This window comes from Balaenoptera borealis (genome assembly GCF_965194805.1).
Source record: "Balaenoptera borealis genome assembly, chromosome: 5".
Taxonomy (NCBI): Eukaryota; Metazoa; Chordata; class Mammalia; order Artiodactyla; family Balaenopteridae; genus Balaenoptera; species Balaenoptera borealis.
The window spans coordinates 2219456-2244755 of NC_138862.1; the positions used below are offsets into that span (position 1 = coordinate 2219456).

The 25300-nt window shown below is 43.1% G+C and overlaps 1 protein-coding gene across 6 annotated transcripts in view; it reads right to left on the reverse strand.

The window, feature by feature from the left end:
- TRAPPC10 (trafficking protein particle complex subunit 10) overlaps positions 1–25300 on the reverse strand; it is a 92689-nt gene that overhangs the window by 49886 nt on the left and 17503 nt on the right. For 3 of the 6 annotated variants that reach the window (XM_082393489.1, XM_082393492.1, XM_082393490.1), the window contains 3 exons: positions 12866–12947; positions 9075–9210; positions 681–877 (listed from right to left, as the gene is read on the reverse strand). In XM_082393489.1, coding sequence (XP_082249615.1) covers positions 681–877; positions 9075–9210; positions 12866–12947 — 415 coding nt within the window. Of the gene's footprint in view, positions 1–680; positions 878–9074; positions 9235–12865; positions 12948–25300 lie in introns of all 6 variants that reach the window. The other 3 variants (XM_082393491.1, XM_082393487.1, XM_082393488.1) reach the window with 1 other exon arrangement.

The following is a 25300-nucleotide window of genomic DNA, read 5'->3' on the forward strand; positions in this document are numbered from 1 at the left end:
GCAGTACCAGAGCAGGGACGAGGCTCACCACTGCAGCCCCAGCACCTCAAGCGCTAAACTGGCCGGGTGTTAAGAGAGGCACTGGCCGGCACGGCTAGGCGTGGACTCACTGGAGAGGCGGGAAGTGAGCTACCAGCAGGAGAGAACAGGGCCCAGACACGGCTGAGCAAGAGGGGAAAGTCAGTCCAGGCACTGAAGCAGCCACCAACGTCTCAGGTTCCCTTTTAAAGTTTCTGAATTAGATTAAACCAGCATTTTATAACTTCTGGCTTAAGGAACTCTTACTAGGTGTTAAGGTAAACAAAACACAGGGTCCCAGCACCAAGGAACGCCCAAGGAGCCCTGCTGTACACAGGCTGCAGACGTCTCAGAGCCCTTCCTGTGCTAACACCCATCACCGGCCTTCCAAGGGGACCCACTGTGGTCTCTCCCACGGTCACCAGGCCTCGGGGCCTCCCCTGCCAGGCAACCCGCTGCAGATGACTGTTCAGAGTTTCTCGCCAGCCAGCCAGGAACTCCACGAGGAGAGGGACCTGGTCTTCTCTTCAGCACCCATCACATGCTCAAGTGTCAGGCATAGGACACATGCTCACAGAGCAAATACTTACTACTACCTGGAAGCCAGTGAACTATGTCATCCAGACATCAGCCCAAAGAGGTAAAATGAAACATACACTTACCTGTCACTCTGTTTATTACAAAAATCGTTTCTTATTTTGTCCACAATAGAAGTTCGGGGAAGGATATTGGTTTTGTTTTTTTTCTTGGCATCATTTTCAACTACCACTATTAACCAGTCCACGGAGCTGTGAGCTTTCAGAACATTCTGCCACTTGGTGAGGTCGTCTTTTACTGTAGCTTTATACACTTCAGTATCCTGAAAATAAACAATTCACTGTGAAAGCAGGTTAATTAATATCCTTTAGTTTACATGCCAAACGTGTCCGAGAACAGAAGACAGCGTGCCTTTCTGCTCCGGGACGGGGAGACAGCACGGAAGCCCGGCGCTGGTCCCGGCTGCTGGCGCTCCGGGCAGGCTCAGCCCCACGCCCCACGTGTGCACCGTCCCCCAGACCGGGACGCCGAGGGGAGGTCTTCCAGCGCTACAGAGGAAGAGGTGGAGAGGCAGAAGGCCGAGCAAGCTGCCCACAGCGACACAGTCTGCTAAGTAAGCTGGGACTTTAAAAGGCCCCCCAGGTCTGCAGGGCCAGAGGCCCTGGGCCCAAGCACAACAGGGTCCCAACACAGTCACAGCCCCGCCTTGATGGGAGAGGCGAGTGGCTCGTCCCACTTCAGGCCAGCTGCCATCCCGGGGCGGGGGGGGGGGCGGCCTCCCCATGGTTCCTCTGCAGCCCCTCAGCACTCTGGGAGCCCCCAGAACCACTCCAACCTCAAGGCCACGTGCAGGCCACGTCAGGGGCAAGGCAGCTTCAGAGGCGAACCCGAGTAAAGAGGACACTCTAGGGCTTTTGAAAGTTGTTCTCATTCACGTGGCTCGATAGGGGAGCCGGCCTGGGCCTAAAAGTCAAAGCTGCTCCTGACTCAGAGCACCACACCCCAGCCTGCTAAAGAGCGCCCCCCGCCTGCACGAACGCCAACGAGGCGAGCCTCGGTTCTCTTCCAGGGAGAAGCAGGGAAACAGAAGTCCTCCTTGCTTTGTAACTGTTTACAACTGACGTTATGCTCCATCAATCCACTTAGCAGATTCAGAGTGAAAAAACCAAGATGCTTAACTCATGTCAATATCAGGCACTTGAAAACCTTTGGAAACTATAATTAATAGCTACTGTCTAAATATATGCTTTCCCCTCTTTTAATAGAAAGATTCCTTACTATCCTGCCTATATTTTCTCCGGATTTTTTAGTCTCTATCGAGTAACACTCATGTGATTGATCCATGAATGAGTTAAATCTCAAATTCTGTATCAAGTCCCTCCTTTCGTTTAATTAATAAGTGAAAAGCTCCAAAAGGCAGTACTTAAAAATTTTAAGAACTGCTATGTCCTCAGTTTAAATTTGAAATAAGTACAATCTGAAAAAGATCTTTTGGTTAAAAATTAAAAGGAAAACCATCCTGCAAAAATCTAATTTCTGTGAATTAATATCCAACAGTAACATACACATATACTGCATATTTTCCATACAATGGCAGTGCTTAGGACTGGAAGCTTAGATTTTACAATGCTGGTGTTCTGTCGGAACCCAGATGCATGACGCCTGGAAAGTGAAACCAAAAGGCCAGGGGGCTGCAGCCACAGACCCCGGCAGCTTTAAAATCAAGGCGCAGACACAAATCACAGGGCGGACAAGGGGCGGTGAGGAACCCTGACAAGCTCCAAGGCCGTCCCGGGGCCAGCTCAGGGCGCCCTTCACCAGAATCCACACTGAGGAGAGGTGGCCGCACCCCAAGGGGACACCAGCCCCTCTCCTGGGGACATCCTGTGGCAGCTTGTGGGGACTCTCGGGAAGAGGTCTCGCTGAGCAGCCGGCTGGACAGAGTCCCCCAAAGTTCTGGCGGAATCGGGAGGAAAGAACCCAGTCCATCACTCACGACGGTGAGCAAACAGTGAACGTTCCTAAAAAGACTCGCTGACTCTGCAGAAGAGGAACCCAAGCTGAGCCACTGAGGTTAAGGGTCTCTCAGGAAACCACAGCGAAGAGAGGAAGACGCCATCACAGGGAAGGAAGGGGGACGAGGGGGTCCTAGTGGGGAGCAGCCGCCCCGGTGCCAGAGCCAAGCCAGGTGAGGAGGGCATCACAGAGCAGATGACGAAGGACTGGGGGCTGGCTTGGGGTGTCCCAGGCCAAGTAGGGCAAACAGGGCCTCCGAGGGGGGTCATGGGTCACATGAGGTGGGGAGGGGGTGATCCAGCAGAGCGTCAGCCCCGGAGCCGGGGGTGGGGGGGGCCCCCACGCCACAGGGCAGCAGGACGGCAGTGACGGGAAAAGGTTCACAGGCAGCGATGATTCCAATAAGCAAACCTACAGACGATAATGAGTGCCTGGCTTCTCCAAGCCGGAGAAGGGGGACTCACAAGGATGGAAAGGGAAGGAACTATGTCTCAAGTAGTATAATATGACTTGGAGGAAAGAGGTGTAACTTCCAGTGCATACTGTAAACCAGAGTTCCCCAACCCCCCGGGCCAAGGACTGGTACCGGTCCACGCCTATTAAGAACCGGGCCACACAGCAGGAGGTGAGCGGCGGGCGAGCGAGCGAAGCTTCGTTTGTTGCTCTCCATCGCTCCCCATCACTGGCATCACCACCTGGACCATCCCCCCACCCCACCCCCATCCTTGGAAAAACTGTCTTCAATGAAACCGGTCCCTGGTGCCAAAAAGGCTGGGGGCCGCTGCTATAAACCCTAAAGCAACTAGTGAAATAACAAAGAGTTTTACTTTTAAATCTAAACTCCTAAACATTGTCAACTTGCTCCAAAAAATTTTCTTAACAGATGGTAATCAAAACTATCAATAGGAACTTCCCAGGTGGCGCAGTGGTTAAGAATTCACCTTCGAGCCCTGGTCCGGGAAGATCCCACGTGCCACGGAGCAACTAAGCCCGTGTGCCACAACTACTGAGCCTGCACTCTAGAGCTCTCGAGCCACAACTACTGAGCCCGCGTCCCACAACTACTGAAGCCCGCACACCGCAACGAAGAGTAGCCCTCACTCCCGCAACTAGAGAAAGTTTGTGCACAGTAACAAATACCCAACCCGGCCAAAAAAATTAAGTAAGTAATTAAAATTAAATTAAAATTTTAAAAGACTATCAATAAAACAAAACAAAAAAACTAAAACAAAACAAAAAAACCCCACAGGCTCCCTACTAGAAAACAAGTTTAAGGAAAAAAAAAAAAAAATCATCCATAATGCCCACAAAAACTACACCTAGCAAAAAAATTCAAGACTTCTATGAAAAACATTATGACATGTTATGAAAACATATAAAAGCCATAAAGAATGGAGAAACAAACCAGGTTCCCAGAGGAGAAGATTCATGATCATTAAAATTCTTCTCAGATGAACGTGTAACTCTTTCAAAACAATCCCAATCAAAACACCTCAGTCTTTTGTTGTTTTCTTTTCAGTCACTGTTCCAGTTACCTATGGCTTTGTAACGAACCACTACAATACGCAGTGGTCCAGAAGATTTGCTCACAGACCTGCACCCTGGAGATTTGGTGGACAGCTCGTGTGCCCCACATGGTGTCATCTGTGGCACTGGAAGGCTGGGAGCGCGAAGGCAATGACGTCTGCTGGTGGACGCTAGCTTGTTGACAGGATCTGCCAGGGCTGGCAGTGCACACCTCCAGAGGGCCTTCCCACAGGGGCACTGACTTCCTCTGAGAATGGTGGCCGGGATCTGACAGCAAGCATCCCAAGAGGATGCAGCAGAAGATATATTCCCTTTTAGGACAGTCTCAAGAGTCACAGCTTCCCTTCTGCCAGTCAGACCCACCCAGATTCAATTGGAGGAAACACAGACCCAGGCTCTCATGGCAGGAATGTCACTGCCGTGCAGAGAAGAACACGTGGGATGGGAGATACTCGTACAGACATTTTTGGAAAATAAAATCTGTACACCTAACAATCGGATTCTAAAATTCATATGAAAGAGAAAATGCATGCTAGCCAAGAGATTTATTTTAAAAGAACAGATATCAATACATATTATAAAAATGTAATTAAATGTAATTAAATGTCTGGTCCAGGCATAGAACAGACAATGATTAATAGAACTGATGTGTCCAGAATATTGTGCATAAAGGACACTGCTTTAAAATAAAGGTGACGGGACTTCCCTGGTGGCGCAGTGGTTAAGAATCCGCCTGCCATCCCCCATGCAGGGGACATGGGCTTGATCCCTGGTCCGGGAAGATCTCACATGCAGCGGAGCAATTAAGCCCGTGTGCCACAACTACTGAGCCAGCGTGCCTAAAGCCCATGCTCCGCAACAAGAGAAGCCACCACAATGAGAAGCCAGTGTACCACAACGAAGAGTAGCCCCTGCTCGCCGCAACTAGAGAAAGCCCGCGCGCAGCAACGAAGACCCAATGCAGCCAAAAAATATAAATAAATAAAAATAAATAAATAAATAAATAAATAAATAAATTAAATAAAGGTGACATTTTCAATAAGTGGGGAAAAGGTAGATTATGAAATGATATTGGGTCAAGTTGCTCCCCATTTAGACTACAAATTAGACACTGAACCCACACTGCTCCTACCATATACAAAAATAACTTGAAGCTATACAGATCCAAATATAAAACACAAATTATAAAAATATTAAAAGAAAATATAGGAGAAAATCACTTATTATCTTCAGATAGACAAGGCCTTCCTAAACATGAAACACTACTCAGAAACCATGTTTTTAATGACATATTTCATTCCATAAAGATTATAATAGTTATTAATATCCATGCACTAAATAATATATCAACTACCTATATGAAACAGAAACTACAGAAGATGCAGGAGAAATAGAAACATTCTAATAATAGAAGACTTTAACATACCACTGTCAGTTAAAGATAGATCAAGTGGACAAAACAAAATATAAACGACCTCAACAACATAATCAGTACAATAGCTCTTATGGGTACATATTTAATATTACAATCTAAAAACAAAGAAAATACATTCTCAAGTACACATGGAACATCCACAAACACTTTATTAGGTCACAAAGAAAAAAAATTTTCCTAATAGCAGAAAATATTGAAAACACTACTCTAATCACAATGCAATAAAATTAGAAATGTTAAAGTGAAAATATTTTTAAACTTCCTTCTGGAGATTAAAAAACTTTCTGTTAAACTATTGAGTGTAAGGGGCGATACAAACAGAAAATAGAGAATTTCTGAAAAATAGTAACAGAACACGGGGATATATTTAAATTCACATCTTTAAAGACCTATATCACTAAAAATTTAAGAATGAAAATAAATGCAATCCCAACTTAAAAAAACTAGGAAAAGAACAAAGTAAACTATAAGAAAACAAAAGGAAGGAAATAATAAAAATGGAAGCAGAAATTAATGAGATAGAAAACATGCTACTAGTATATCAGATTAATAAATAAAACTCCTGTTTCTCTGGGGGGGAAAGAAACAACTAGCTAATTTAATCAAGGAAGAAAGGAAGAAAACACAAATATACAAAGAAATAATGATGGGGAAATATCTATTGACACAGAGCATATTTTAAAAGTTGAAAAAAGACCACTTCATACACCTCAATGAAAAGAAATTTTAAAACTGAAATGTATAATTTCTAAGAAAAATACAGTTTATCAAAATTGACAAATGGCTGAAACAGACCAATTTCCATGGAAGGGATACAGAAAGTGATCAAGGAACTATCCCACAAGAAAGTACCAGGCCCAGATGGTTTCTCAGGAGAACTCCATCAAACCCTAGAGACCAGACAGTACTAGTGCTACATAAATTGTTTCAGATATAGAAAACAAACAAAAACTTCCAAGTTATTTTCATGAATCAAGTATAACATTGATACCTAAACCTGATAAACACAGCAGAAAAAAAAGTTATAGACCAATCACTTGTGAATATATTGATAGATGCAAAAAATCCTAAATAATGTGAACCAATACCACATTAAGAAAATAATACTTTGACCAAGTGGAATATACCAGGAATGCAAGTATGGTTCAATAATAAGAAACCCATTAATGTAATTCAACGCATTAGTAGACATAAGTGGGAAAAATCATATGATTATCTCCACCAGGTATGAGAAAGCCTTTAATAGGATTCAACAGTGTATTCCTAATAAAAACCCTCGAGAAAATAGGAACGGATGGAAGTTCCTTCACACACTCGCTCAAATTTACCTTATTCCCATAGCCAGCACCCTACTGTGGGGAGACACCACAGGCATTCCCACTGAAGTCAGGAACAAGGAAAAGATACCCACTGTCTCCACTGCTACTAGACAATGTCTTACAACAGGAAAAGCAATTTGAGGCATAAGAACTGAAAAGGAAGAAATAAGACTCTCTGCAGGTGACAGGATAGGATATCTGGAAAACCCTAGACTTTGGGGCCTAGAGAACCAATGATAAAACTAACTCAAGCAATAAAAGAATTCAGCAAGGTTAACATGAAAAAAATCAATGTCTTCATATACAAAAAAAATAACCAACTAGAAGATATAATGGGAGAGAAAACCCCGTTGACAATAGCAACTAAAAAGTAAAATACTTAGAAAAGTAATTTGATACTAAAATCCATGTGGAAAAACAAACATGCCAGAGCAACTAGGCAAACACTGAAGAGCATGACCCCTGAGAGAGGACCAGCCCGAGCAGGTACGGATGTGGACTGTCAGTCTAGGGAAAGCACAAACTGCACACAAACTCTGAACTCTTCACAGCAGGTTTGTCCCCGGCTGTAGCACAGGTGTAGCCATTCTGAAACTATCCCATGCATACTGGAGGACTGAGCAGGTGAGTGAACGTGTTGACGCGTCAGAGCCAGGGTAGATACAAACACGGAACAGGGTAGGGCAAGAAAGAGCCCTGTGGGGTTAGGCTAAAATCAGAGGCGTCAGCATCAACTCATGATTTCTAAGACGCATGCTTCCCTAGCCCTGTGTAGCCAAAAGGCATAGAAGCGGGGACACTCCCACAGTGCCAAGGGAACCAGGGCTCCGTGAAAAAATGGCTGATGCCAGCACAAGAGTAGCAAAGGGACAAGAACCCAGAATACCTTGTTGTGCCGGAAAGTTAGAAAGTGCTCCAAAGGACACAGGAGCCAGATTGAAGTGACTCTCACTGGCCAAATCTGGGACAACTTGAACATCAAAATAAGTAAGGGTAATTGACTATAAAGCACTAAATAAAACAGAAGCCCACACAGGCTCTTCCCTAGAGTAGAGCGCTGACTGATAAATTTGGGGAAGTGGTATGTGCAAGCCTTGGTAATGACTGGTGCAGGAAGAATCATCACTGGGGGCTAAATCTAGTCTGGATTTTGGAGGGGTTCCCGTCACTGTGCGATAGGGGAGCCTCCCTGGGCGTAAACCGTGCAAACAACACGGCTTATGCTGAACATCTGCATTCCCCCGGGAGTCTAGCCACCCCTGGAGTTTTGCTGTGTGCCAGGCGGAGGCTGCCTATGTGCCTGGCCCAATAAAAACCCTGGGCGCCAAGTCCCCAACGAGCTCCCCTGGTGGACCGCATCTCACATGTGCTATCACACTTGTTCTCGGGAGGAAGCACATCCCACGTGACTCCACTGGGAAAGGCTACAAAGCAAAGTCAGCAAGGGCAACAGGTGCACGGTGTGAAGGGGAGAACAGGCGTGAGCTTCAAGTCCTTTCTCATTAAAACTACAAAAACTACTTCTGCATCCTCAGTTTCAGGTTAAAATGTCACAATATGTAACGATTTATATATTTTGTATACTGCTAAATGCTTGTTTTATTAGAGTCAAACAGACAGGAAGAAATGACCCACAGAATTTTCTATTCGTTCATGAAAGAAGAATTCCGTCAAGAATGGGTTCACGAATACAGAACTGCCAAGTACGAGTAAAGGCCACAGTGCCCGCAGCTGCAGCGTCCCCTCCCTCAATGGGCATCCCAGAGCGCCTCCTGCACCAGACACAGATCGTGAGTTAGAAGACACAGTCCCCTGCCCCCAGAGAGCCCGCAAACCAGAACCAGAGACAAACAAGGATTCGCAAGTACAGTAACTGTCATGATGGTGAGTACAGGGTGTTATGAAAACAAAGCTCAAAGTAAATATTAAAAATACCTAGTGCCCACTAGGCCACAGTGAGATGGCTCACAAGAACTGGAAACACAAGTAAGACTATATTTGGTGATCACCACGAGTGCCCCGCGCTGGGCCAGAGCAGAAAATAGGCCACGGCAAAGCCACACGCTTGGCTGAAGGATGGATAAAAGAGAAGACTACCAAAAAATTAAAATGAAAAAGTAAATTTCAAAAAGTATAGCTGTCTTAGCAAAACCCAGACCTCTGAATCTTAACCCCATTCCAAGACACGTTCTTGTAACTTTTCCCTTTAAATGAATACTTACACAGCATTCCGTCCAATAAATATGAAGAAAGGGGAACGTGAGCAGAGCTTTGTTTCCTTCTTTGGGCAGCAGCTCCTCTTTGAATTGAACAAAGTTAGATTCTAGGTGAATCATCTTTGGAGCTCGGCCATAGGACCTATAAACAATTTTTAACAAGTCACTGAGAAAAATGAGAATGTTTAGCAGAAAGAAAAGGAGGAAACGACAACAACAATTTAATCCTATCTATGAGTTCAGAAGTACACATAGGGCACTAAGCCTGAACTGTAGCGATTACATATGCTACCCGAAAAGACGCTGTAACTTAGTTTAAACACAGCCCACGTGGACACGTCAAGGCTCCCCATAAATCTGTCGGCTTTACTTTGCCTGCAACACAGACTTCTAAGAAAAACGGACGTTAACCTACAGTCACTTTTAAAGAAGAAAAGAGTTTCCCAATTGTCAAAAGTGCTGTGTGAAGCTATCAAAGCTTTAAACTGCTCTAATACTTTTGTGACAACCCGTATTATCCAAAAAAGAGAACTGTCTGGTGAAAAAGAACAGGTTTCGTTCACATAGCATAAATAAAATAGTGGTAACCACCCTCCTCCATTTTTTCTCAACCCAAGAACAAAGGACACATAGAGAAATCCCACAAGCTGCACTCATCTAATCTATGGCTATCAGAGGGTATGGATGCTGTTTTATTATACTTATAAAAATAAATTATGCTACATACATCTTTTTTCCATACCTCTATTTTCCACCTCTACTAGCTGTATCTCTTTTAAATATCTATAGCTGGATTTTGTACTTTTTATCCAATCTAAGGAGTCTTGGTGATTAATAAGCTGAAACCAACCAAATTTAATGTGATTATGCTTGAACTTGTGGATTTTCTATTTCAGGCTCTCTATTTTTTTCTGTCCTTTGAGAGATTAATCAAGTTTTCTTTTTCCATCCTTCTTCTCTGTTAGTTTGAAAGCTTAACCATCTATTTCTTTTCTGCTGTTGGTTACATTTTAGTTTTTAATATGCATAAACTTAAATTTCCCTCTCAAAGACTGCAGTAAATGTCTACCTCTCCTTGAACAAGACAAAGATAGTACACTGTCTTCTCTCTGCTTTCCTCCACAATCTGAAATTTTAGATTTTTTAATTCTTAAAAGCATTGACACCATAACATAGCACAGTATTTATGACTTGCTTGCTGGCAGCTGCTTCCTTTATCCTGTGAATTCATGGTTCATTTCCCTTTTTCTTGAGATACATTCCTTAATTATTTCACAGAGAGTAGTACAGTTTCTGATCATACATGTCTGAAAATGTTTCCCAACGATCTCCATCCAGTGGCAAGCAGCAAATATAAGATGTGAACAGCACTCTGGAGAGAACACGTGTGGTGCCGTGCGGCCAGAGTGGCAGATCAGGGCCCCCGGCCATCCTGGGCCCAGCTGGCATCCTGTCTCTCCCAAGGCCCGGGGGAGGCTGAGGCAGTCTTCCTGCTTGTATGAGTGTGAATAATACAGAACTCTAGATTCAGAAGTACTTGCCCTCAAGACTCTTCTTAAATGCTATATTTTATGCTACATTCTAAATGCTGTTAAGAGACTGCAAATTTGGTTTTTCTTTTCTCCTTGTTGCTTGGCATGGCTTTTTGTTTGCTTTGTTTTGTTTCCATTCTGCTTGACATTCAGCGGCCCCTGCAATCTCCGAACTCACTGCTGGGAAAATCTTGATGCCAGTTCTTCAAGTATCACCTGTCCTCCACCCTCTCTATACTCTCCTTCTGAAACAGCTTCTACAGGGACATTGAAACTTCTGGACTTGGCCTTCACGGCTCAGCTTTCCTTTCACACCTCCAACTCCAGCTCTCAGCATTCAACTCCAGAGTTTCCAAGCGCAATCTCCCAACTCACTACTTTGCTTTTCAGCTACACAGCAGTTCACTGCATCAAGTAAAGTTTCTGCTTCAATTTTTTTCCCCGAAGATCTAATCAATTAACTTAAAATTTCATCAAAGTAATATATATACACTTTAATATGTCAAATAGTACTAAAGAGCTTTATACACACACACACACACACACACACACACACACACACACACACACACACACACACACACACACACACACACGGCAGAAGGAACCCTGCCCAGTCCTTCTATCACCCCTTTCTACCCCTCGCCTACCAAGGTCCTGGGCCCTGGGCCCTGTCACCTGTCAGGGACTCGCCTGCTTCTCAGGGAGCCACCTCTGCAGACACATGGGCTCAGCTTTCCCTCCTATTCCTCTGTCCATCCTCCTTCTCCCAAAGAGGCGTCCACGTCTCTGCTGCCGCCACTTCTGCCCTTCTCTGCCCTTGAACATTTCTCGTTCTTTTTTCTCATTTAGTTTTCAAGAAGGTGAAGAGATGAAAATACGTATTAAATCTATGCAGTGTCTCTATTTCATTTTTTTCCTCATAACCCCCTTTCCTGTTTCTTCTATCTTTCTGAATGTTTAAATAACGTATACTATTGGAAACCCTCTACAGATTACTCCATTTCTTCAGGTATTAAAACTCTTCCGTTTGCTGGACTGTTTTCTCTCGTTCACAGCACTGTGCCTCTTGAGATGTTGAATAATTTTTCTGTAAGAGAATTCTCCCACATTCTGTACATTCTTCATATTACATGTAGGTAATTAAATACATTCCTTGTAACACTATAATCGGGCACAAAAATTAGACTAGATTCATTAGAGAGCCTGGATAAGTCACCTAGAATGTTAACTCTTCACGTTAGTAGATTACAAACTGGTGATCAGAAAGGAATAACACAGCAAGAATCAGAATTACACGAACATAAGTAACAACAAGAAATTCTTCATATGCCTTGGTTAAAATCAGATTACCGGTATTAACAAGTCACAATCCAAACATTTTCTACAAATAATATCTAATCTTACCAGAAATTAGTCTTCCAGTAAGATAATTCAAAGTCAATTATTTCCTCAGAACAAGTCATTAGAGGAACAATTACAAACAATAGGGCAAACGGGAGGATTGATCTGGTTTCCCTCCTAATTTTTTTTTAATAAATTTATGTATTTTTAATTTTTATTTTTGGCTGTGTTGAGTCTTCATTGCTGTGCGCAGGCTTTCTCTAGTTGCGGCGAGCAGGGGCTACTCTTCGTTGCAGTGTGCGGGCTTCTCATTGCAGTGGCTTCTCTTGTTGCGGAGCAAGGGCTCTAGGTGTGCGGACTTCAGTAGTTGTGGCACGCAGGCTCAGTAGTTGTGGCACACAGGCTCAGTAGTTGTGGCGCACGGGCTTAGCTGCTCTGCAGCATGTGGGATCTTCCCGGGCCAGGGCTCGAGCCCATGTCCCCTACATTGGCAGGCGGATTCTTAACCACTGTGCCACCAGGGAAGCCCCTCCTTCCTAATTTTTAAGTAACATCTTTCTGTACACTTTCTCATCCTTAAGAGAAGAGCCAGGAGCTCAGGGCAGAGAGAAGGCCTCATAAGACAGCAGACAGAGGCACCTGCTCTAATGTGGAATCGGAGTGTGCGTCTCCTTTCCAAAATGCCATGAGGGATCAGAAGCCATTCCTATAAAAGTGGGCCTTCAGCTCAGAAGAAGTGTCCCATTTCTACCGTCCTATGACTTGTCAAGAAAATCAACACATTCCTTAGAGAAGAAGGCCCACGATTACGTGGCTCCACTCAGTTTCCTGAGAACTTAGCCTTTAACTCTTACTACTTCACTTGCTCACACAAATGCCTACAAAACGAGGGAGATGCAGCAAAAACCAGAGGCGCCATACCTTCTCCATTCCATCGGTTCTCTTGGAAGCTGCTGGGAGAGCGTCGGATAAATAGAGGTAAATAAATTCTGATCTCCAGCACCTACAACAGGAATAAAAATGGCATTTTTAGGTAAATATAGGAAAAATGGCTCTAAAATTTATGAATTGGTATTTTTAGGCAACTTAATAATTTAGCAGAATGACATCACAAAACAAGATTTTTTCATATCTTTAAATAAGTGGTCTCAAGAAAACCAGCACTTGACATGTGATCTAACTAACCCTCGCCTGGCCTCTCTGAGGTGGGTATGATTCTCCCCACGAGGAGGAGGAGGAGGAGGATCAGGAAAGTGGAGTCACCTGCCTGGGGTCTGAAAGCTAAGGAGAGGCGGAGCGGGCCCAGCTCCAGCCAGCCTCGCCTCTGTGTCAGCTCACACAGCCGCTGCTCTCTTCAACTTGGACAAAACAGCCATGAAACTCCAGGCAGAGTAGGAAACCCGGACAAGTGAACATGAGTTTCTTCACCAAAATAAGTTCGATACGCATCCAAATGCCACTAGGATCCGAGACGTACAATACGCTCTCTGTGCCCATGCCACCCAGGACACCGGACACGCCTGCTCTCGTCCAGTCTACACAGGAAGTCCTGGAGGCAGACCCGACCTCACGGCCGAGGAGGGGGAGCACGAAGCTGGCTGGCTGCGGAGACCAGTGAGGAACCCAGGAGTGTCTGACTTCGCATGCTAAGCTGTGAATTCAGCTCTTTCATCCTAGCTTTGATGGAACTGAAAAATCCACTTAGCTCTCATAAAATGATAGCATAACCATATCGTACTTAGGCTTAAAAAGAACCTTTCAGGGCTTCCCTGGTGGCGCAGTGGTTGCGAATCTGCCTGCCAATGCAAGGGACACGGGTTCGAGCCCTGGTCTGGGAAGATCCCACATGCCGCGGAGCAACTAGGCCCGTGAGCCACAATTACTGAGCCTGCGTGTCTGGAGCCCGTGCTCCGCAACAAGAGAGGCCGTGATAGTGAGAGGCCCGCGCACCGCGATGAAGAGCGGCCCCCGCTTGCCGCAACTAGAGAAAGCCCTCGCACAGAAACGAAGACCCAACACAGCCATAAATAAATAAATAAATAATTAAAAAAAAAAAAAAAAAAAAGAACCTTTCAGTAGATGACTCAAATTCTTATACTCAGAGGATCCTCTAACTTTAAGCAAAACCATTTTCCATTTGCTTTTGTATTGATCTTAAAGAAAGAAATCATTGGGAATTGATGTGGGCCATTAACACGTTTGCTTATTTTGCTATCATGAGCCCCCCAAAAAAACCAAACCAAAACAAAACGAAACGATCCCCAAACCACATAACACTGTCAAGTGACTGCTGAGAGGAACGGTGTTTCTGGGCAGCTGAGCTGCTTATCCGAGAGGCAGTGGGGCACGGTGACTGGACACAGACGCCGAAAGGCTGATGGCCTGGCTCCCACCTGAGCTCCACCACCTACCAGCTGCGGACGCACGGGGAGACCACCGAGCCTTTCTGTGCCTCGGGGACCACCTGTGAAATGGGAAAATAAGCACAGCCTCCAACGGGGCTGTGGTGAGACTGAGTGAGTCAACACAAAAATCCTTGAACAAGGCCTGACACAAAGTAAATCCTTAATAAGGGTTCCTATTAATAATTTATTGTTGACATAAAAACAACTTTTATGTTTTAACTCATCATTTTTCATCATGTTCATTTATTTGGTAGTTGTCTTAGAAATCAAAGTAAGAAAACCTTCAGTTAGCTTCAGATTTCTTATCTTTGAGTGCCAACCCCTGCTGTCTCTTTTAAAGGTTCTAAGATTAACATATAAAAATCACTACACTTTGCTAAATAGAAATTAGGGCAAACACATAGAAGCTTTCTCCTCTTTCACTTGGTTTTATATATATATATATATATATATATATATATGGTCCTTGCAATAAAGTCTCACATAAAGGTACAGAGGGCGGAGTCAAGATGGCGTACTAGGAGGACGCGGAATTCGTGTCTCCACACAACTAGGGCACCTACCAGGCACCAGTGGGGGACCACAGACACCTAAGGGGACGAGAGGAACCCCCAACAACCAGGTAGGACGTGGGCATGGGGGGAGTGAAGGGGGAGGAGAAGTGGAGGCGGGAGGGGACTGGCGTCCCTGAGGGGCGGCTGGGGGAGGGGAAGGGATCCCACGCCTGAAGGGGGAAATTGGGGGACCACTGGGAGGGCAGAGGATCAAAAGGGAGCGTGGCCAGGTTGCCCCTGCCCGGGAGCCTGCTGAGATCCCAGGCCCAATCCTGTGCCCACCGAGGCCTCCTTCAGCCACGAGGGTCCTGAGGGAATGGGAGGGAGGGAAGGGGGAGCAAAAGTAAAGGCCGGACCTCCGGGGCCTGCACCCCTGAAGGGCGGCTGGGGGAGGGGAGGAGTTCCTACACCCAGCGGGACCCACCCACGGTTAGGGGTCCAGCAGCGACAGGGGAGATCCTGGGAGAGATGGTGGCGAGGGGTGCGAAGGAACGGATGGGAACGGGGCCAGTACTTGCCCTGTCCACTTAGGCACCAGGGAGCCTGTTGGGCTCCCGGGCCTAATCCTCTGCCCTCCCAGCCTCCCTCCTGCTGCGCAGAGCCCAAGCCCCCCCCCCTACACTCGGAGACCCCCTCTGAAACCCCCTCCAAGGCACTGGGACCAAGCCCCGCCCACACACCCCCACTCAGGGCCCTACCTCCAGACTCCGGAGCTCCACACTCCAGAGGCCCTCCTTCCACGTGCTGCCTCTCCCCTTCCGCCCTAAGCAGAGGTCCCGCCCCACGCTCAAACGTCACCCCCCCACCCGCCTAGGTCCCGCCCCACCCTAAACCCCACCCCTGCCTAAGTTCCACCCCCACCTGAACTCCGCCCTCATAGCCAAGGCTTCTTTTTGTTGTTGTTGTTTTTCCCTCTTTTAGACTGGGGTTCTGTTTCACCTTGTTGATTCACTGTTGTTAATTCTTTTAGAATTTTATTTTTCCTAATAAATCTTTTATTTTTCTAATTTTATTTTATTCTTTATACTTTGTTAGTGATCTCTCCTTTTGGCTTGTTCGACCCCCCTTTTCTTTCTTTTTTTTTTTTTTCTTTTTTCTGTTGTGGCTTTATTTTACCTTGTGGCAGTTGTTTCAATTATAGTTTTATTTTTCCTAATATATCTTTTATCTTTCCAATTTTATTTTTTTATTCTTTGATATTGTATTGCACCTTTTCTTTCTTTCTTTCTTTCTTTTTTTCACAGTGCCACAAAGCTTGCGAGATCTTGGTTCCCGGGCCAGAGATCAGGCCTGAGCTCCTGTGGTGAGAGCTCTGAGTCCAAACCACTGGACTGACAGAGAACCTCAGACCCCAGGGAATATTAACTGGAGTGAGGCCTCCTGGAGGTCCTCATCTCAGCACCAAGTCCCAGCTCTATCCAACTGCCTACAAACTCCAGTGCTTGACGTCTCAGTCCAAACAACCAGTAAGACAGGAATACAGCACCACCCATCAAAAAAAAAAAAAAAGAAACAACAAAAAAAAGTTACAGATGAAGGTGCAAGGTAAAAACCTCAAGACCAAATAAATGAAGACAAAACAGGCAACCTACCTAAAAATGAATTCAGAGTAATGATAGTAAAGATGATCCAAAATCTTGAAACAGAATGGAGAAAAATACAAGAAACATTTAACAAGGACCTAGAAGAACTAGAGCAAACAAACAGTGATGAACAACACAATAAACGAAATTAAAAATACTCTAGAAGGAATCAAAAACAGAATAACTGAGGTGGAAGAACGGATAAGTGAGATGGAAGATAAAATAGTAGAAATAACTGCCAGGGAGCAGAATAAAGAAAAAAGAATGAAAGGAACTGAGGACAGTCTCAGAGACCTCTGGGACAACATTAAACGCACCAACATTCAAATTATAGGGGTCCCAGAAGAAGAGAAAAAGAAAGGGACTGAGAAAATATTTGAAGAGATTATAGTCGAAAACTTCCCTAACATGGGAAAGGAAACAGTCAATCAAGTCCAGGAAGCGCAGAGAGTACCATACAGGATAAACCCAAAGAGAAACACACCGAGACACATATTAATCAAACTATCAAAAATTAAATACAAAGAAAACATATTAAAAGCAGCAAGGGAAAAGCAACAAATAACATACAAGGGAATCCCTATAAGGTTAACAGCTGATCTTTCAGCAGAAACTCTGCAAGCCAGAAGGGAGTGGCAGGACATATTTAATTAAAGTGATGAAAGGGAAAAACCTACAGCCAAGATTACTCTACCCAGCAAGAATCTCATTCAGATTCGATGTAGAAATTAAAACCTTTACAGACAAGCAAAAGATAAGGGAATTCACCACCACCAAATCAGCTTTACAACAAATGCTAAAGGAACTTCTCTAGGCAGGAAACACAAAAGAAGGAAAAGACCCACAAAAACAAACCCAAAACAACTAAGAAAATGGTAATAGGAACATACATATCAATAATTACCTTGAATGTAAATGGATTAAATGCTCCAACAAAAAAAGACATAGACTGGCTGAATGGATACAAAAACAAGACCCATATATATGTTGTCTACAAGAGACCGACTTCAGACCTCGGGACACATACAGACTGAAAGTGAGGAAATGGAAAAACATACTCCACACAAATGGAAATCAAAAGAAAGCTGGAGTAGCAATTCTCATATCAGACAAAACAGACTTTAAAATAAAGACTATTACAAGAGACAAAGAAGGACACTACATAATGATCAAGGGATCAATCCAAGAAGAAGATATAACAACTGTGAATATCTACGCACTCAACATAGGAGCACCTCAATACATATGGAAAATGCTAGCAGCCATAAAAGGGGAAATCGACAGTTACACAATCATAGTAGGGGACTTTAACACCCCACTTTCACCAATGGGCAGATCATCCAAAATGAAAATAAATAAGGAAACACAAGCTTTAAATGATACATTAAACAAGATGGACTTAATTGATATTCATAGGACATTCCAACCAAAAACAACAGAATACACTTTCTTCTCAAGTGCTCATGGAACATTCTCCAGGATAGATCATATCTTGGGTCACACATCAACCCTTGGTAAATTTAAGAAAATTGAAATCGTATCAGGTATCTTTTCTGACCACAACACTATGAGACTAGATACCAGTTACAGGAAAAAAACTGTAAAAAATACAAACACATGGAGGCTAAACAATACCTTACTAAATAACCAAGAGATCACTGAAGAAGTCAAAGAGGAAATCAAAAAATACCTAGAAAGAAATGACAATAAAAAAACACAATGACCTAAAACCTATGGGATGCAGCAAAAGCAGTTCTAAGAGGGAAGGTTATAGCAGTACAATCCTACCTCAAGAAACAAGAAAAATCTCAAATAAACAACCTAACCTTACACCTAAAGCAATTAGAGAAAGAAGAACAAAAAAAACCCCAAGTTAGCAGAAGGAAAGAAATCATAAAGATCAGATCAGAAATAAATGAAAAAGAAATAAAGAAAACAATAGCAAAGATCAATAAAACTAAAGTCTGGTTCTTTGAGAAGATAAACAAAATTGATAAACCATAGCCAGACGCATCAAGAAAAAAAAGGGAGAAGACTCAAATCAACAGAATTAGAAATGAAAAAGAAGTAACAACTGACACTGCAGAAATACAAAGGATCATGAGAGATTACTACAAGCAACTACATGCCAATAAAATGGACAACCTGGAAGAAATGGACAAATTCTTAGAAAAGCACAACCTTCCGAGGCCGAACCAGGAAGAAATAGAAAATATAAGCAGACCAATCACAAGCACTGAAATTGAATCTGTGATTTAAAAATCTTCCAAGAAACAAAAGCCCAGGACCAGATGACTTCACAGGCAAATTCTATCAAACATTTAGAAAAGAGCTAACAGCTATCCTTCTCAAACTCTTCCAAAATACAGCAAAGGGAGGAACACTCCTAAGCTCATTCTACGAGGCCACCATCACCCTGATACCAAAACCAGACAAAGATGTCACAAAAAAAGATATCTCTGATGAACACAGATGCAAAAATCCTCAACAAAATACTAGCAAACAGAATCCAACAGCACATTAAAAGGATCATACACCATGATCAAGTGGGGTTTATCCCAGGAATGCAAGGATTCTTCAATATACACAAACCAATCCATGTGATACACCATATTAACAAATTGAAGGATAAAAAATCATATGAAAATCTCAATAGATACAGAAAAAGCTTTTGACAAAATTCAACACCCATTTATGATAAAAACCCTCCAAAAAGTAGGCATAGGGGGAACTCACCTCAACATAATAAAGGCCATATATGACAAACCCACAGCCAACATTGTTCTCAATGGTGAAAAACTGAAACCATTTCCTCTAATATCAGGAACAAGACAAGGTTGTCCACTCTCACCACTATCATTCAACATAGTTTTGGAAGTTTTAGCCACAGCAATCAGAGAAGAAAAAGAAATAAAGGGAATTCAAATCAGAAAAGATAAAGTAAAGCTGTCACTCTTTGCAGATAATGTGATACTATACACAGAGAATCCTAAAGATGCTACCAGAAAACTACTAGAGCTAATCAATGAATTCGGTAAAGTAGCAGGATACAAATTTAATGCACAGAAATCTTTTCCATTCCTATACACTAATGACGAAAAATCTGAAAGAGAAATTAAGAAACACTCCCATTTACCACTGCAACAAAAAGAATAAAATACCTAGGAATAAACCTACATAAGGAGACAAAATACCTGTATGCAGGAAACTATAAGGCACTGATGAAAGAAATTAAAGATGATACAAACAGATGGAGAGAGTTCTTAGATTGGAAGAATCAACATTGTGAAAATGACTATACTACCCAAAGCAATCTACAGATTCAATGCAATCCCTATCAAACTACCAATGGCATTTTTCACAAAACTAGAACAAAAAATTTCACAACTTGTATGGAAACACAAAAGATCCCAAATAGCCAAAGCAATCTCGAGAAAGAAAAACGGAGCTGGAGGAATCAGGCTCCCGGACTTCAGACTACACTACAAAGCTACAGTAATCAAGACAGTATGGTACTGGCACAAAAACAGAAATACAGATCAATGGAAAAGGATTGAAAGCCCAGAGATAAACCCACACACATATGGGCACCTAATTTATGACAAAGAAGGCAAGAACATACAATGGAGAAAAGGCAGCTTCTTCAATAAGTGGTGCTGGGAAAACTGGACAGCTACACGTAAAAGAATGAAATTAGAACACTTCCAAACACCGTACACAAAAATAAACTCAAAATGGATTAAAGACTTAAATGTAAGCCCAGACACTATCAAACTCTTAGAGGAAAACATAGGCAGAACACTCTATGACATAAATCACAGCAAGATCCTTTTTGCCCCACCTCCTAGAGAAATGGAAATCAAAACAAAAAAAAACAGATGGGACCTAATGAAACTTAAAAGCTTTTGCACAGCAAAGGAAACCATAAACGAGACGAAAAGACAACCCTCAGAATGGGAAAAAATATTTGCAAACGAAGCAACTGACAAAGGATTAATCTCCAAAATATACAGGCAGCTCATGCAGCTCAACATCCAAAAAACAAACAACCCTATCCAAAAATAGGCAGAAGACCTAAATAGACATTTCTCCAAAGAAGAGATACAGATAGCCAAGAAGCACATGAAAAGCTGCTCAGCATCACTAATCATTAGAGAAATGCAAATCAAAACTACAATGAGATATCATCTCACACCGGTCAGAATGGCCATCATCAAAAAATCTACAAACCATAAATCCTGGAGAGTGGGTGGAGAAAAGGGAACCCTCTTGCACTGTTGGTGGGAATGTAAATTGATACAGCCACTATGGAGAACACTATGGAGGTTCCTTAAAAAACTAAAAATAGAACTACCATACCACCCAGCAATCTCACTACTGGGCATATACCCTGAGAAAACCATAATTCAAAAACAGTCATGTACCACAATGTTCATTGCAGCACTATTTACAATAGCCAGGACATGGAAGCAACCTAAGTGTCCATCGACAGATGAATGGATAAAGAAGATGTGGCACATATATACAATGGAATATTACTCAGCCATATAAAGAAACTAAATTGAGTTATTTGTAGTGAGGTGGATGGACCCAGAGTCTGTCCTACAGAGTGAAGTAAGTCAGAAAGAGAAAAACAAATACCGTATGCTAACACATATATATGGAATCTAAAACAAAAAAATGGTCCTGATGAACCCAGGGGCAGGACAGGAATAAAGATGCAGACGTAGAGAATGGACTTGAGGACACGGGGAGGGGGAAGGGTAAGCTGGGACAAAGTGAGACAGTAGCATTGACATATATACACTACCACATGTAAAACAGATAGCTAGTGGGAAGCAGCTGCATCACACAGGGAGATCAGCTCCGTGCTGTGTGACCACCTAGAGGGTTGGGATAGGGAGGGTGGGAGGGAGACGCAAGAGGGAGGGGATATGGGGATATATGTATATGTATAGCTGACTCACTTTGTTATACAGCAGAAACTAACACAACGTTGTAAAGCAATTATACTCCGATAAAGATGTTAAGGGAAAAAAGAAAATAAAAGAAAAACCTATGTACAGAGTAAACAAATGAAGTGCCTCTTACACGCCCCCTCCCAAGTGTCCCCCACAGGAAATCCTGTTATACGATATAAAACTTGTCTAAGTGGGGACTATAAAGTAACAATTTTTCTTATATTCAATCATGAAATAAATCTTTAATCTGTGTCCTAAATTTAATTTTAAAAGATTATAGGTCAATTAGCACATCTGTCAAGGGCGAAGACGTCATCTGACAATAACTGGGGACTTAACAAGTGACCATTTGATCTCAGCGCCTGTTAGGAGCTAAACTGTGTCCCTGCAAAATTCATATGTTGAAATCCTAACCCCCAGTACCTCTGAATGTGCCTGTATTTGCAGATAAGGTCTTGAAAAGCTGATTAAGTTAGAATGAGGGCTTTAGAATGGGCCCTGATCCAATCTGATTGGCATCCTTATAAGAGAAAATGTGGATACACAGACTCTGGGGTGGGAAAAGACCACATGAGGACACAGCAAGAAGAAGGCTGGCCACCTCCAAGCCAAGGAGGGAGGCCTCAGAAGCCAACCCTGTCGACACTGTGATCTGGACTTCCAGCCACCAGAGCTGTGAGAAAACAAGTTTCTGTTGTTTAAGCCACCCAGTCTGTTGTATTTTGCTATGGCAGCCCTAGGCAACTGATACAGCACCCCTGATTTACATTTGAAGGTCAAATTCTTCTCACCCATTGAAATTCTACATTGATTGAACATGAAGAAAAGCCTCCATGATTTTCTCAGAATATATAGCTATTATTAACGATAATACTCCTAAGTCTTTATATTGAGTATTATGAAAAATAGAGATGTCTTTGAAAATGAGCTATAGAGAGTCAGAGCTCTAAAAGAGAGGGACAGGAAAGAGCTTAGGTGTAAAACCCCAAAAGAATTAAATCTAGGCTTATGTGATAGGTAATTAAATTAACAGTGTATACTTTGTAGCTCCCCAAAATAGCCCAACCACCTAGCAGAAAACCCATTCGAGTTCTGAGGTCTGAATTGTAAGAGCCACTTCGTTTTGATCCCATGGGCAACAGGGGCATGAGAAAACCCAATAAGGATTCAGTTGTTAGAAAACAGCTACTAGAAGCAAAAATGAGGCTTAAGATTGATGTGTTCAGAGAACCCTGTTCAGAAAACTGCTGTTTATTTTTCTTACCCAAGAGGCCTATTAAAAGAGTCAACTCAGACTATTTATTTCAACAACTAAGATTTCTTTCTTTCTTTCTTTCTTTTTTTTTTTTTTTGGTGAGAGAGGGGAGACATCAAAATAATTTGTAAAAGTAATTCAGGGCTTCCCTGGTGGCGCAGTGGTTGAGAATCCGCCTGCCAATGCAGGGGACACGGGTTCGAGCCCTGGTCTGGGAAGATCCCACATGCCGCGGAGCAATTAGGCCCGTGAGCCTGCGCGTCTGGAGCCTGTGCTCCGCAACAAGAGAGGCCGCGACAGTGAGAGGCCCGCGCACCGCGATGAAGAGTGGCCCCCGCTTGCCACAACTAGAGAAAGCCCTCGCACAGAAACGAAGACCCAACACAGCCATAAATAAATAAATAAAAATTTTAAAAAAATTATAAAAAAAAAAAAAAAGTAATTCGAAGCACAATCCCATTAATACTGGGTTGGCCAAAAAGTTCCTTCAGTTTTTAAGTAAAAATAAAAGACATTTTTCATTTTCACCAAGAACTTACTGAATAATGTATTCACTATTTTGTCCCACTACCTTCTGCCATTTTTCAGGCAATTTCATAATTCCATCTTTCCAAAACTTTTTATCTTTTTGAGCAAAGAACTGTTCCAGGTGCCTTTTACAGTCTTCCAGGGAATGGAAATTTTTTCCATTAAGAGAATTTTGTAAACACCGAAATAAATGGAAATCTGAAGGTGCAATGTCTGGTGAATATGGCGGATGAATCAGAACTTCCCAGCCAAGCTGTAACCGTTTTTGCCTGGTCATGAAAGAAACATGCAGTCTTGTGTTGTCCTGATGGAAGATTATGTGTTTTCTGTTGACTAATTCTGGACGCTTTTCGTCGAGTGCTGCTTTTAGCTGGCCTAACTGGGAGCAGTACTTGTTGGACTTAATCGTTTGGTTTTCCGGAAGGAGCTCTTAATAGAGGACTCCCTTCCAACCCCACCATATACACATCACCTTCTTTGGATGAAGACCGGCCTTTGGTGTGGTTGGCGGTGGTTCATTTCGCTTGCGCCACGATCTCTTCCATTCCACGTTATTGTACAGTATCTACTTTTCACAGCCCATCACAACTTGTTTTAAAAACGGAATGTTTTCGTTATGTTTCGGTAGAGAATCGCATGCAGAAATATGGTCCAGGTTTTTTTGGCCTATGTGAAACCCAAACACCAAAGCGATTCACATAACCAAGCTGGTGCAAATGATTTTCAATGCTTGATTTGGATATTTTGAGTATGTCGGCTATCTCCTGCGTGGTATAACGTTGATTGTTTCTCAATTATTGTTTCGATTTGGTCGCTATCAGCTTCAACTGGTCTACCCGACCGTGGAGCATCGTCCAGTGAGAAATCTCCAGCACGAAACTTCGCAAACCACTTTTGGCACGTTCGATCAGTCACAGCACCTTCGCCATACACTGCACAAATCTTTTTTTGTGTTTTCAGTTGCGTTTTTACCTTTCTTGAAATAATCTAGCATAATATGCCGAAAATGTTGGTTTTCTTCCACCTTCAATATTAAAATGGCTACACAAAAATTCACCAATTTTGGTAATTTTTTTTTTTAAACGCACGCTGATATGACAGCTGTCACAATACAATCTACCAAATTGTTTCAAATGAAGTTAAAGACAGCTAGGCGCTACCAGAGCCATCTTACGGAAAAAACGGAACGAACCTTTCGGCCAACCCAATATAAATCTCTCTCTCCCTGTGTGTGTGTGTGTCTTGTCACTCACTTGGGGACACGTGGATATGAGGCTGGGGCAAGTCAGGGCACCCACAGGCAGCTCCAGGGGCATCTGCAGACCGTCAGCATCGGCGCGTGGCAGCACCCGGGCAGGAGCAATGACTGACGACAGGCAGAGGGGCCACTCAAATGTAAAGGGAAACATCAAGGGACAGTGGCCTTGCTCTGCAAAGGGACGCAGGCACTCCGTCTGGATGGTGCCCAGGCTTGCTGGCACCTGACCCCAGGCTTGGGCCTAAGCCCAAAGGCTGAGGAAAGCCCAGCTCAGACGCTCCCCAAGAGAGGGGGGCAGAGCCCCGGGTTTCTGATTATCTGAACCTGTTTTCTTATTTACGCCAGTTGTGATTAGATTTGCTGTTCCATGCAATCAGATGACTGATGCAGACCTTCACGATTTCCTGAATTATGACTGCATGCTCTGAGATTTTTAGAAGCATACATTCATGTATTAATCATGTAATTTTAAACTTTCTATGTTAAAAGCAGATAAGAACTAATTAAACACGGGGTGGGGGGAAGAATTCAGAAAGATGATTTTCAGTGACTTAAGCATAAATGGGTCATATTTCAACAAACTCAGCTTAACATTTTCTTAAAATTTTTAAAACAGAAGGACAATTATAAAGTAGTTAACTTTTACCAACGTAAAAAGACACTAACACATGTCCAACAAAACATAAATAACTACAGATAAAGATGTATCATTCAGATTTTATTTATTTGTTTGTTTATTTCTGGCCACGCTGTGCGGCTTGTGGGTTCTTAGTTCCCCAACCAGGGATTGAACCCGGGCCACAGCAGTGAAA